The 12157-nt window shown below is 47.6% G+C and overlaps 1 protein-coding gene across 1 annotated transcript; it reads left to right on the forward strand.

Annotated features, from left to right (window-relative positions):
- The first annotated feature begins 443 nt into the window (after positions 1 to 443).
- rap2aa (RAP2A, member of RAS oncogene family a) lies at positions 444 to 9755 on the forward strand. Its single transcript, XM_040202522.2, has 2 exons — positions 444 to 1595; positions 8120 to 9755. The coding sequence occupies exons 1-2, from the start codon at positions 1282 to 1284 to the stop codon at positions 8355 to 8357; spliced, it is 552 nt and encodes a 183-aa protein (XP_040058456.1). The 5' UTR covers positions 444 to 1281; the 3' UTR covers positions 8358 to 9755.
- Positions 9756 to 12157: the final 2402 nt, after the last annotated feature.

Here is a 12157-nt window from a genome sequence, read left to right on the forward strand (position 1 = left end):
CTGAAATTAGAATTTTGCTGTGCATTGCTAACTATGCTGCTTTATTTATAACATTAAGCAATTAGGAAAAGTGCTCTACATGGGCAAGAAATGTCAGAACAATTTCTAATGGAATGAAAAATGAATCGTAGAGGGTAAATATTAAAAAATAAAACATCATAAAATTGTATTGCATGGAATAGACCATAGATACAGTGCAGTGACATTCACTGTTTTTCCAAACCGCAAATATGTCTCGGTAACGTGATCCGCATTGGTACATATCAATAAATAATTCCGTACATCACCTTTATTGGTATCTTTCAACAGCATTCTCAAATGTGGGCAGAAACAACAAAGTGCAGTGTTACCATAGCAACAGCATCCTTTGCATTTTTACCTCCTCCTGGATACACATCCTCCGGCCGCCGCCGTGATTGGACGAGCTCTCCCTGGATGTCACCGGGGCAACCGAATGATGAGAATTTTAACACATGAACGGAAATGCTCCCGCTGAATGTGACTGGCTGCGGCTCCGCGCAGCTCCCCTCCGGCCATGTGAGAGGATCTAAAAGCAGCGGAGGCCTCCCATTGGACCGCTGCCACGTCCGTCTGCGGGAGGGCGGGTCTTTCTGGGTTATTTTTTTTTACTGTCTTGGTACGGAAGCCGAGCAGGGACCAGTCGGTTACGCAGCGGCCACGGGTTTCCACAGCCGAGGGTATGGCGGCTGTGAACGCGCCGGAGAGGAGGGAGACGTAACGGAGACGCTGAAAAAGAAAACAAAGCGACGCAAGTCCTTTAATTAAGCGGAGAAAATCCTCCTCGTCCGCGCTGCTTCCCCCGCGGCGGCGTCCGGCTGCAACGACCGCGTCTGCACTTCATTCCCGGGGGCTGAGCCAGTGTTTCTCCTCTGCCCTCGATGGAGCAAGTTTGTGTGCGTGCGCGCGTGTGTGTTTTCCCTTATTTTCTTTCTGATGCACAGTGAGCGGTGCGTTTAGGCAGATGAAAACCACGCACGCACCGCATCACCGCGCGACATCTCCTTCCCAATGGACAATCGCATTCTGGTGATGCCCGTGTAGCAGTCGGTGTCTGGCCCGCACGGTGGTGGTTGGGGGGGGGGGGTCTATACAATGAAATCCATCACCGGGGCACCGAGTCTTTGTGCTCTGCCGTAGCCGAGCCCAGCGGGGGGGCGACCCGCGCCGCGTTACCGAGCGCCCGTTCAACGATGCGACCGCGGATCGTCAAGTGATTTCGTGCGCGGACATTCGACGCCCTGCGACTCGATTTAATCCGCGATGCGCGAGTACAAGGTGGTGGTGCTGGGCAGCGGTGGGGTCGGAAAGTCCGCCCTCACCGTGCAGTTCGTCACCGGGACTTTCATCGAGAAGTACGACCCCACCATAGAGGATTTCTACCGCAAGGAGATCGAGGTGGACTCCTCGCCCTCCGTGCTGGAGATCCTCGACACCGCCGGCACCGAGCAGTTCGCCTCCATGCGGGACCTTTACATCAAAAACGGTCAAGGGTTCATCCTGGTCTACAGCCTGGTCAACCAGCAGAGCTTCCAGGACATCAAGCCGATGAGGGATCAGATCATCAGAGTGAAAAGGTGGGTGGAAACCAACACGCAGGGAATATGTCACAATGTCCAGATTGTTACTGGGTGTAATTCTGCATCAGGCCCTGTCGTTTAAGATGTGGGCCTCGGTCTGGTCTGAGAACTATGCTAGAATGGAGGGACGTTGAGCATCTTCAGGCCGGACCACACACACACACACACACACACACGTGACCTGCTTGCTGTGTTTTGGCGTGCCGGGTTCACTGCAGACCCAGCAGCCCCGAAAAGCCAAGTGCTCCCAAATCTCCTATAATAAGAGACGAGCCTCGTCTCCTCTGCAAACTTTTCACTGTTTCTACACCGTTTCATCTCAAGAGGGGGGGGGATACAGCTGAAGCCCCTCTCTTACCCAACCCCCCGGCGTCAAACACGCCCAGACGCACCGCCTGTGATCCTCCCGGGCCGCACGCCCGCTGTGCCGGACGCTGCCACCCCCTGTGAAACACCCGGGCTTCTGCCTTCCTCGGGGGAGCCCCGCTCCAGGTTGATGTGTGGGGGGTTTCAATTGTCTACACAGAGGATCCAGATGTGAGGTCACCTAAGTATTTCTTCTTTTTAAATTTTTTTTATTCTGGGCCATTGCACTGTAAAGACGCGGCGTCCCTTTGCCGTCCGTCCACCCGGGGAAGGGTCATGAATGGTCTTAAGCCACTGAGAAGGTCGATGATGGACGGTGGGGCCGTTGGCACTGCGTTGTGCGTTCATCGGTCACCGCGGGTGTCAGAGGACGTGCTGCAGTCAGCGCAGTCCGTCCACGGAGACGCGGCTGCTCTAATGATGGAGCCTGTTTTTTTAAGCAGTGCGGCTTGAAGGCTCGTGCTGTTCACCGATACAGCTAATTACTGGAGATACCGATTAGCACGCGGACAGCGCAGTCATTCCATGCTCCAGTGCTGCATTTCTATCTCTGTTCTGACAAGTTATTGTCCTTTCTGTAACCTAAAGGAAAATATTGTCCCTTCTAAAAAATGTTGTTTTTTTGTTAGTTTCCCTTCGTCTGTGCACGTTGCATCTTCCAAACAATCCCATAAATATGTGGCTCCAGATGAAAGAATGGGGTCAACGTGTCCCCCCCCGTCCCTCCGCTCTCTAGGTGTTGAGAATGTAGAGCGGGATGTTCGGCGTGTGCGTAATACGTGGTGTGTTTGCCTTTTAATATGTGGATGTTATTTCACACGGAGTCTCTCTAATGTCAGAATCTATTTTCTGATGCAAAAACAACACTTCAGATATTACTCCTACACACGGGTTCAGTCCTACGCTTCGGTTCAAACTTTAGATGTGCAGTTTCACATAGCAGATCAGGGGTCTTTAGTTTAATGTCTTTTAGGACAGATTCTGTTTTATTATAATTATGTGTTTATTCACAAAGATCCTCTTTATTTGTTCCAAAGGAGAGATGAATGGAGTCATTTCTTAGACGTGGTGTTTAAATCCTCCTTATTGCCATTGCGAAAACAACTAAAACAAAACATTTCATTTAAAGATCATGTTCATGCTTTAAAGATGAATTCTGATTCTTCTGTTTGTTTGACGCCTTTTCAAAACGACACACAAAAGGTTTCTGCTATTAAAAGCTTCTGTCTTTCGACGGACGTTATTTAAGCCGTCTCTCTCTATGAATTAGGGAAAAGTCACACGGTATCACAGCCTCTCCGGCGCGTCGGTCCCTCCTCGTCTCCGGTCGGCGGGGCGGCCGTGCGTCGCTCTCGGCGGCGTCGGTGGCTGCGGCTCACTGCGCACCAGGTGTGTACGGGGATCGGTCAGGTGACACGATGAGGTGACTGTTGAAAAAGGAAGCTACTGCCTTCAACGTTGTACCGAGGTTCACGAACTGGAGTTCTCGTCCGGAGGCTTGTTGAGGTGCCAAGTGGTTAAAAGGACCAAAGATCAGTACGCGGAGTTGCAGCAGACTCCCAGAAGGATCGTCTTTCATCTGTCTGGCGTGAAAACTGGCCCAAAAGAACTCCGCCAAAGTTCAGTGATTGTTACTTTTGGCTTGACTTTCAAAAGTATGTGTTCCTAGCTATTTTTTATTTCAAATAGTTTCTTAGTTCTTAGTTTTCAGTTGAAAAGGGAAATTTAGAGATAAATGGAGCAAAGCTCACATCAACTCACTCCAGCAGACAGGCCGGTAATTCACTCCCCACTTTGATCCAGATAACATCAGAAATATCAACAACTTCTGGATTAGTTGTGCAAAGTGTGAACAACTACGAGATGGATCATGTAATTAAATCTGGTTTACACACGTCCCACTACGTCCCACTTAGCATGGATTGTCCTTTGACCTGTGCTTTGAGGGTCGTTTCTCAGTGCCAATTTTTTAAGGAAAGGTTTGACTCAATACCTGCCGACTAATGTCATTCCCACAATCCCATGTTAAGCGCTAATTAGAGAATATTAGCGTTCGCTGAGATGCTGATGACATTGCACCAAATATCAGCAACAACGTAAACATAGAATTGAATTGAATAGGACCCGATCCGGCTAGTGGAGTCGGCATTAACAATAATCTGAAGCTACATGAGGACGGTAGGATCTCCCCACATTGGGCTGATGGTGTCGTAACCGGTGTGTTGTGTGTTCTCAGCAGAGTTATGAATGAGCCACTCAGCGCATTCCTCGTTATGGAAAAGCAATCTGAACAGATTTCCAATGCAGAGGCACTCTGCGTTTCAGATTTTAGGTCAAGCGGAGGAATTTGCCTGAGACATAATTACCAAATGGAGATATTAGTGCTCCGTGCTTCAGCTCCAAGTGCCTGTACAGTCCGTCGAAACTCGATATTACATTTTTGAAGGAAAACGAGAATGTAACTTTTTCTCGCAACCTCGAGAGAATCTAAGAAAGGCTTCATGAAGTAACCCTTCAGTTGTCTCTCTTTTCCTTTTCCCCAAAATCCAAACATTTCACTCAGAATCCAGATTTTTCCAGATGTCTCTTCTTGATGAACTTTTTGGGTGTTTTTTTTTGTCCAGAATAAAGGAGCTTATTGCTCCTCTCTGACTCAGCTGATGTCCCTTTTTTACTGGGCGACCCCGGAGGCCCAGCAGCACACTAGCCTCTTTCCAGACGCTGCCCACGTGAGAGGATGCACCATGCATTATAGATAAAGAGTGTCTGGGGAAACACCCCGAATGGGTGTCTGCAGTCAGACAGCTGCAGTGCGGGACGCCGTCAGCCTCACAAGCCCAAAGCTGACGCGGGACGTCACGGGGCACAAACACAAGCAGCTATTTTGTTTGTCGTCAAGCGGCTCCGGATGAGTTCTGTGTTCTGGGCCATCGTTGGCCGACACCCTTGATGTCGAGGCCCCGGGAGCCTCGGTATCCGTGGCAGCCGCTGTCTCACACCTCCCGGGACCGCCCCCCCCTTTCCTCCTCTGTTATTATGACTATATATAGATCCCGTCCTTTGGTACCAGATGTCTTTGTGCTGCACTCGGGTTGTGATGAGGCAGAAACGAGCCACATTACATGCATGTAGCTGACCAAGTCTGGTCCCCCATTATGGTCATAAAGAAGAGCGAGCTTCTTCCTGCTGCTTGTTTCTTTGCTTTCAGTTATTTTAAGAGAAAATTGTAACTGCTCTGTTACTTTGGACAGAACAATACATTTTAAAAAAGTCATGGTACCAGTCAAAGGTTTGGACACATTTCAATGAGAACATTGTTGAGAATGCGGCTTCTAAAAAAACAATCACTGCTATAAATGTTTTGACTTGGCCCAGGGTTCTCTTTACCATGCAGGCTTCAGGGCAGGATCGGCCCATCGCTACAGAGAAGCCGTCCGAAATAGTTCTGAAGGAAACGATGGCCCGGGTTTGGCTTCAGTGGTGAAATGAGCCCGGCGCACTGTGTTACACACACCGACCCACCAGTGAGATTTGTCGCCCCGGCGGTTCCCCTCGGGCCGCTGAGCCGACCTTTGGGACGGAACGGGATCGTTGAGATCAAAGCCGGCTCCGTGTCCTGTGAGAGTTTAAGCTCATTTGGCGCTGAAGCCTGCAGCTCCCTCGGGGCCCCTGAGAAACGATCAGGCCGATGAGGATGAAAAATAACAACAACGCCTTGTTTACGTGGTTGGTCATGACCCGCTGTCTTGACGCTTTTCATACCATGATTTCACAAGTCTGAGAATACGTGGTGATCATATTGTCAAAACTGTCCGAGCCCTCCCGTCCAGCGCAGTAGGCGAGTTTCGTCCCTTCGCCGCCGTCCGCTAAGTGGTGCAGCTCCACGAGGACATCCTGCGCCCCTGCAGTGTGGCATCAAAGGATTATGGCCACTTCCGGCCCTCAGGGGTCCGAGTTCCACGAGCCATTTCCTGTTCTCTACCGGCTCAGGCTTCAGATTGAGTGCTTTTACGAGACCTGGAGGAGGCTCGGCGGCAGTTAACGGTAAAAAGTTGCATCCCTGGTGCTTTATGCGGAAAAACCTCCTCCCTTTTGAACAAGTATTTCCTTGAAGTCTTTGTTTGGGGCCGTCAATCATATCAGCCGCTGTGATCAGCAGGTCTCCTCCGTCCACCGGCACGAGGACACAATTACATTCAGTACGCACCCTTCCACCTCCCGATCTCCACCACCTCTTCACATTCATCTGATTCACCAAGTCGTCGCTCTGTCCCCCTCATCAGCCGCCACCACCAGCGTCTGTTTATCTCTGTTTAGCTGCTACGGGAAGACGCCCCGCAATTATCTCCCTGTAGAGTCTAAGCACCAAAGACTCTGTCCAGACTTTATCACCACACACATCATCTGTTTATAATAAACAATTTTTTTCTTCATCCGACTGCACAGAAAGATGACGGTCGGATTGTAAATCGGACCAAAGATCTTCTCTTTGTCATGTCATTCTGCAGCCTTTTTCTCTTTTTATTTGTTTACAGATTGTCCTTGACAAAAAAAAACCCCACATAGATTCTACAATGAAGGTTGAGTTTAGGGAGGTGGATTTAATTTCCTCATGCATTCAAATTTCGAACTTAAAGCGCCAGACAAAACCCCCCAAATGAGGCCCTGAGCGTGTGCCAGTGTCCCTTGAAGTAATCTGAAATACACTAAGTGCTGCTGTCGGTACCATTGTGATGTCACAGCAGTTTTGCACAAACATTTGTTGTTCCAATTAGAAGACCCCAGTTAACCTTTTGGAGGACTCTTGATTTGTCTCAGCGCCACATTCATTATAGTAACTATATATTCGAATATGGTCTTATTAAGATGATTCCTGCCTCTTTTTATGCTATTCATATTCATGACTTTTTTTTTTTTTATAAAAAGCTTCGATCACCCATTCATTGCAATGATTTAGTGCCTTTTTGTGGTGATTAAGCGCCTCAGAGCTGAAGTTTAATTGTTGTTGTTGGAAGCATCTGTCCAGCGGTCAGCATTTTTCACTGTCAATCAAATCACCCTTTTTGCTTTGCAGTTACTGTAACATAAACAGAGTAATATGTCGATGTTTATTCAGTTATCTCCGAATCAATCCCAGAGATGGCACTACCCTTCAAATGAAATGTGCTGCATAAACAAAAGAGAACGGTGCAGATGCACCTCGAGTTTACGATGTAATTTGATACGATGCATAAATAAAATTGCCTGCCATGCAAAGACATGCTATGCATGTTAAAACGGTCTATAAATACAACTACATTCTTTACCACAAATGTAGTCGGAAGAAAGAAAACTGCAGTTTTGCTGTTGTGTATTACAAACCCGAAAACACAAACTATGTCAAAATGTCGTACTTATAAATACATCTGCATACTTATTTATACTTATATACTTATACTTATTAGAGAAGGTTAGAGAAGGTGTGCTGGGAAGCACAAGGTTGTTGGTTCGATTCCAGGCTGCCCCATGTTCCATGTCGAAGTGTCCCTGAGCAAGACACCTAACCCCTAATTGCTCCCCGGGCAAAAATGTGAAAAAGCCATGGGTTTAAAAGTGTAATGTAAGTCGCTTTGGATAAAAGCGTCTGCTGAATGACCTGTAATGTAATGTAATGTAATGTAATGTAATGTATTTACAGTGGCATAAACATGACATGTTTCAGAATACTAACAAAAACTATGAAATCCTTTTTATAAAGTGGGATTGGAAATAAGCACAGTAAATGCATATATGTATGTATGTGGGATTATATGTGCAGACTGCATGAGTACTTTTGTCTATATATTAGCCTGTAACAAGGGACACAACCCAGTCTTCGCTTGATGGCATAAATGTCTCATTGACGTTTCCCTGCACCTTTGGAAATACTTCCTACCTCGCTTGAAGTGAGCCAAATTTCAATGGGGTTCTATAACTGTATTTTAGGTCTTTTAGATTAAGGTTTTACTCGGAGTTGCAAAGTTAAGCTTCTGAAGCATCAGGGCACGAGTTCTGAAAGCCCGGCGTCCTTGTAAAACCATTCAGTTCAGTGAAAATATAACCGAACTAAAAACCTTTTGCTTCGTAGCTCTTACGTTTGTCTAACACCCCATTGTGTGTTTTGCGTCTGTCCTCAGGTACGAGAAGGTTCCCGTGATCCTGGTGGGGAACAAGGTGGACCTGGAAAGCGAGAGGGAGGTGTCGTCCAGCGAAGGCCAGGCCCTGGCCGAGGAGTGGGGGTGCCCCTTCATGGAGACCTCGGCCAAGAGCAAAACCATGGTGGACGAACTGTTCGCCGAGATCGTTCGGCAGATGGACTACGCCGCCCAGCCGGACAAGGACGACCCTTGCTGCTCCTCTTGCACTATACAATAGCGCCGGGGGAGGAGGGGGGACCGCCGGGCCGGGCCGGGCCGCAAGGGAACCCGCAGGAAACTACGCCGGCCCGCCGAGAGTCACGCGCACACTCGCACATGCCAGTTAAGACGGTTGAACGCAATGGATTTGAACTCTGCGGAGCATCAAATCTGCAGAGGCAGGTTCATTAATAAAGACACGTGAGCAAAGAATACACATTGAACAAGGAATGCCAGGAATTTGGAATGGAGGAAGAAAAAAAAAAGGACCGTGCCCCTCGCCTTATGTTACTCTCTCTGTTGTTCGGGTTTGTCTTTTGTCCTTTAGAGTCGAGGGGGGAAGATCATCAGCGAACAATCACAGATTGAGACGTTTACTCTTTAGGTTGTTGTATGATTCGTCATATGTTTCTCCTGGTTTTAAACAAAGCGTTTTTCAAGTAGCTACTGTACACAGTCAACGACAGATTTCTGGTAACACGTTGTTTTGAAATAATAATGAGGATTTACATCAGTTTATTGTGTGCATTGGTGGATGGAGTTTTTTCTACTCATCACAGGGCTGAACCAAAGAGGTGACCCGAAAGCGCCTCCTTTTTCTTTATATATTTTCTTTCTGTTGTTAAAAAGAATTGGGAGTGAAACTGGTAGAAACGTCAGTGTCTTTCGCGACACGTTGGTGCAGTCATATCTTTCCTATTTTCTCGCTTTGAGATATAATAGCAGAGTCTTTAACATATCGTGTGATGTTTCGTGTTCCCCTGGGAGACTCTCGCAGCAGATTGCCGGGTAGTAATAGAGTTTACTGCTTCTTCCTGATGGGACAGAGATTTAGTCTGTTCAGTCTTTGAATATCTCTCCAGACGATGTCTCTCGGACCTTTTTCAGGAATGGGTGACATTTAAAGTGAAGTTGCCAACATTTGTCATACTTTATGTATTCTTTTCTCTCCACGGAGCAATATGAAACTGGGTGCTCGAGAGTTTCAACATCCTAATCTCATTCTGTGTGTGCTCAAAGTATTCAAATCCGTAGTAAGAAATAGTGGCAGGGGGGGAGAATAACTATAATAAATGGTAGTGTAAATATTTTGTATTGAAAGTGCCAGCTCCTGTGAAGACACCGACTCAACGCGAGTGGACCCGTGTGCGTGGACAGTGAGCGGAAACAGGACTCTGGTCGTTTCAGATAAATATAGGCTGTGAAAATGTGCAAACCAAACACATACATGTCTGGATCCGGACGCCGTCTCAACCGTACATCTGTGCCGCCACGGGAACCAGGCTTTTCCCCGTGTGACCATTTTCATTGTTGATTTTATATTTTTTTATATGTGACCATTTACTCTTTATTCCCTCTCTGAATGGTGACACTGTTACATTTGACACCTTAAACAATAAAAGTGTGTCAAACTCTTCTTCTTTTCCTCTGCTTTTCTTACTCGTAATTCTACATAATCACAATATAAACGTCTATATGTGCATATTGTTCAAACATGGTCACTGCTGCTAATGCGCCACTGCAGCCTGACTCGGCCAACGTATCCCGCTTTTGGGTTAAAAATGTCACGGTGGCTATTTGTACTTTGTTCTTTTCCTTGTAATTCAGACGGGGAGGAACGTTGCACACTTCGTGGAACATACCCGTGTGTTTTGATCTAATGTATTGTGGCACATCAGGCAGTGGGTAGTCTCTGTCAATAGCTTGTACTAAAGATAAAACAACTGTTTTGTTGGCAATCAGCGCAGCTCAGCGAACGCGGCTCCCAGCAGACTTTGAAAGCCCTACTTCAACAAAGGCTCATGGGAGATGCCAACAAAAAATACATTTATTTTCTGTCTCTATTAAAAGGACAGTTGATTAAAAAGACTGACTCCCCTTTGTTTTGGGTTTTCCTTACTCCTCGATTAGCCTCACAACTCATTTTTTAGAGACTTCTGAAAAGCCCGGGTGGAAGTTGCCCGCGGGGAGAATCAGGCGGTTAATAGATTCAGGAAAAGTGTCTGCGGGCATCGCCTCTGAGGCGCCTGTCAACGTCCACCTTGGACTCTGAGTAAGTGGAGGCGGCGCAGAGCGGCACCGCGTGATGCTGAGCTCCTCTAACCGACCGGATGAGACAGGACAGGCGGCTAAAGGGGCTGATGGGGAGACGTCTCAGCGGGGTTCATTAGGAACCAACAGCCCCTCTGGCATCCCTCACTCTCCTGCAGCATAATTTGTGTTTGTGGCAACACACAGTCGAGCGCAGCGCTTCCATGTCGTCCGTTGTCCGGCGAGCGAGGTTTAATGAGAATGGATTAGTAGATTCTTTGCATGAACCGGCCCAATTTGGAGGGCTTTGTCCGTTTGGCCTTTTAAAATGCCACTGTACACTCCTGCCGAGTTGAAGAAACAAGCACTTTAAACGATAGCCTCATAAAACGTTCAATTCCCAGCGGGGAAACCGACTGGAAAATAAAACAAAATCAGCGTGGGTGAATGATCCCAATAGGCGCTGACTCATCGGTACCTGTTCTCGAATCTGCGAGCCGCGGCGCCCAGAAGGTCCAGACTACACGGCGTGTGTGACACAGCACAGCGGGTTTGTTTCAGCTGACATCCTCCGCATCAGCGTGTCAAATGTCAAGATGAAAGGGGTGGTGGGGAGGGTGAGGGGGGGCTGCATGAGTCACGCCACAACCCCAAGCCCCCCCCACCCCCCTCCATTGCTGCCAGACTGCAGCTCGGTCCCTGGGGTGTCTGTGTGGGACACGGCGGGTCACGGCAGAAATGCCACGTCTGCCCTGTGCACTTTTAATCCAGGGGCTGTGAGTTCATGAGGCCCCGGGGAGCAGAGGAATACCCGGCCAGCTCAGCAGTTTTGGAGGATGAAGGAGATTCCGATGCTCAGACCGAATTAAAGGAGCCTCTAAATTGCTTTAATCGTCCCATTGATCAGTGGAGCATTAAAGGCTCAATGCAATGGGGGCTGAAATGTGTAGAAATGAGGCTTTTCTACCTGTGCAGCACTGAGTGATCGTGCAAACCAATAGCGTGAGTTGTAGAAGGGAGAAATCTCACAATAGGAACAATCACTGTGAGACACAACAATTTACGTACGTGTGAGCGTGTGTCCGAATCGCCCTAAAGGCATTGCAGTATTTGTCCGGGAACATGGTGGCGGGTTATTTATGGGTCGCCGGTGCCGTATCTCAGTTAGAAGTCGCCACCACTGGAGACAGCCGAGCTGTTCTCAGCCCACACTCTCCCCCGGCCCCCCTCTGAGGTTTTGTGCCTTCTTATATGTGAAAAACAATGTCGACGAGCAGGAGGGGGCCTAATAACTAGGTGTCATGGCAACCAGATGGTAACACATGAGTTGTCAATTTCACAGTCTAATTTGCAGCTGTAACAGAGGAGTGTACTCGTGTGGGGGAGGATCTCTGTGAACAACACGGGCAAATTCCTCCATGTGTTTATGTCCTCATCCATGTCACCATTATCGGACATTAAAGGGTGAGTTCACCTAAATAACTCAATATTATCAGTAACCACAAGAGGTGTCCGGATATGCAAATGTAGGTCATTTCTTTCGACGAAAGTAGTTAAAAATTGTGTTTACTCTTCTTGTGTTTGGATGGCAACAGATACCTCAACATGAGTATTTGTATTTTGTGTTACTTTATTCCACTTCCCTTCACTTCACTAGATTTATTCAGCAGAGTCTAACTCCTGGCAGGAAGGAGGGGAAGCATATTTCAGATGTCAAACATTAGTTTGATGTAGAATGTTGATCGATCGTCTCTCAGTTGAAATGGAGTATTTTTACATTAAGGTATT

This window comes from Gasterosteus aculeatus, chromosome 16, assembly GCF_964276395.1.
Source record: "Gasterosteus aculeatus chromosome 16, fGasAcu3.hap1.1, whole genome shotgun sequence".
Lineage (NCBI taxonomy): Eukaryota > Metazoa > Chordata > Actinopteri > Perciformes > Gasterosteidae > Gasterosteus > Gasterosteus aculeatus.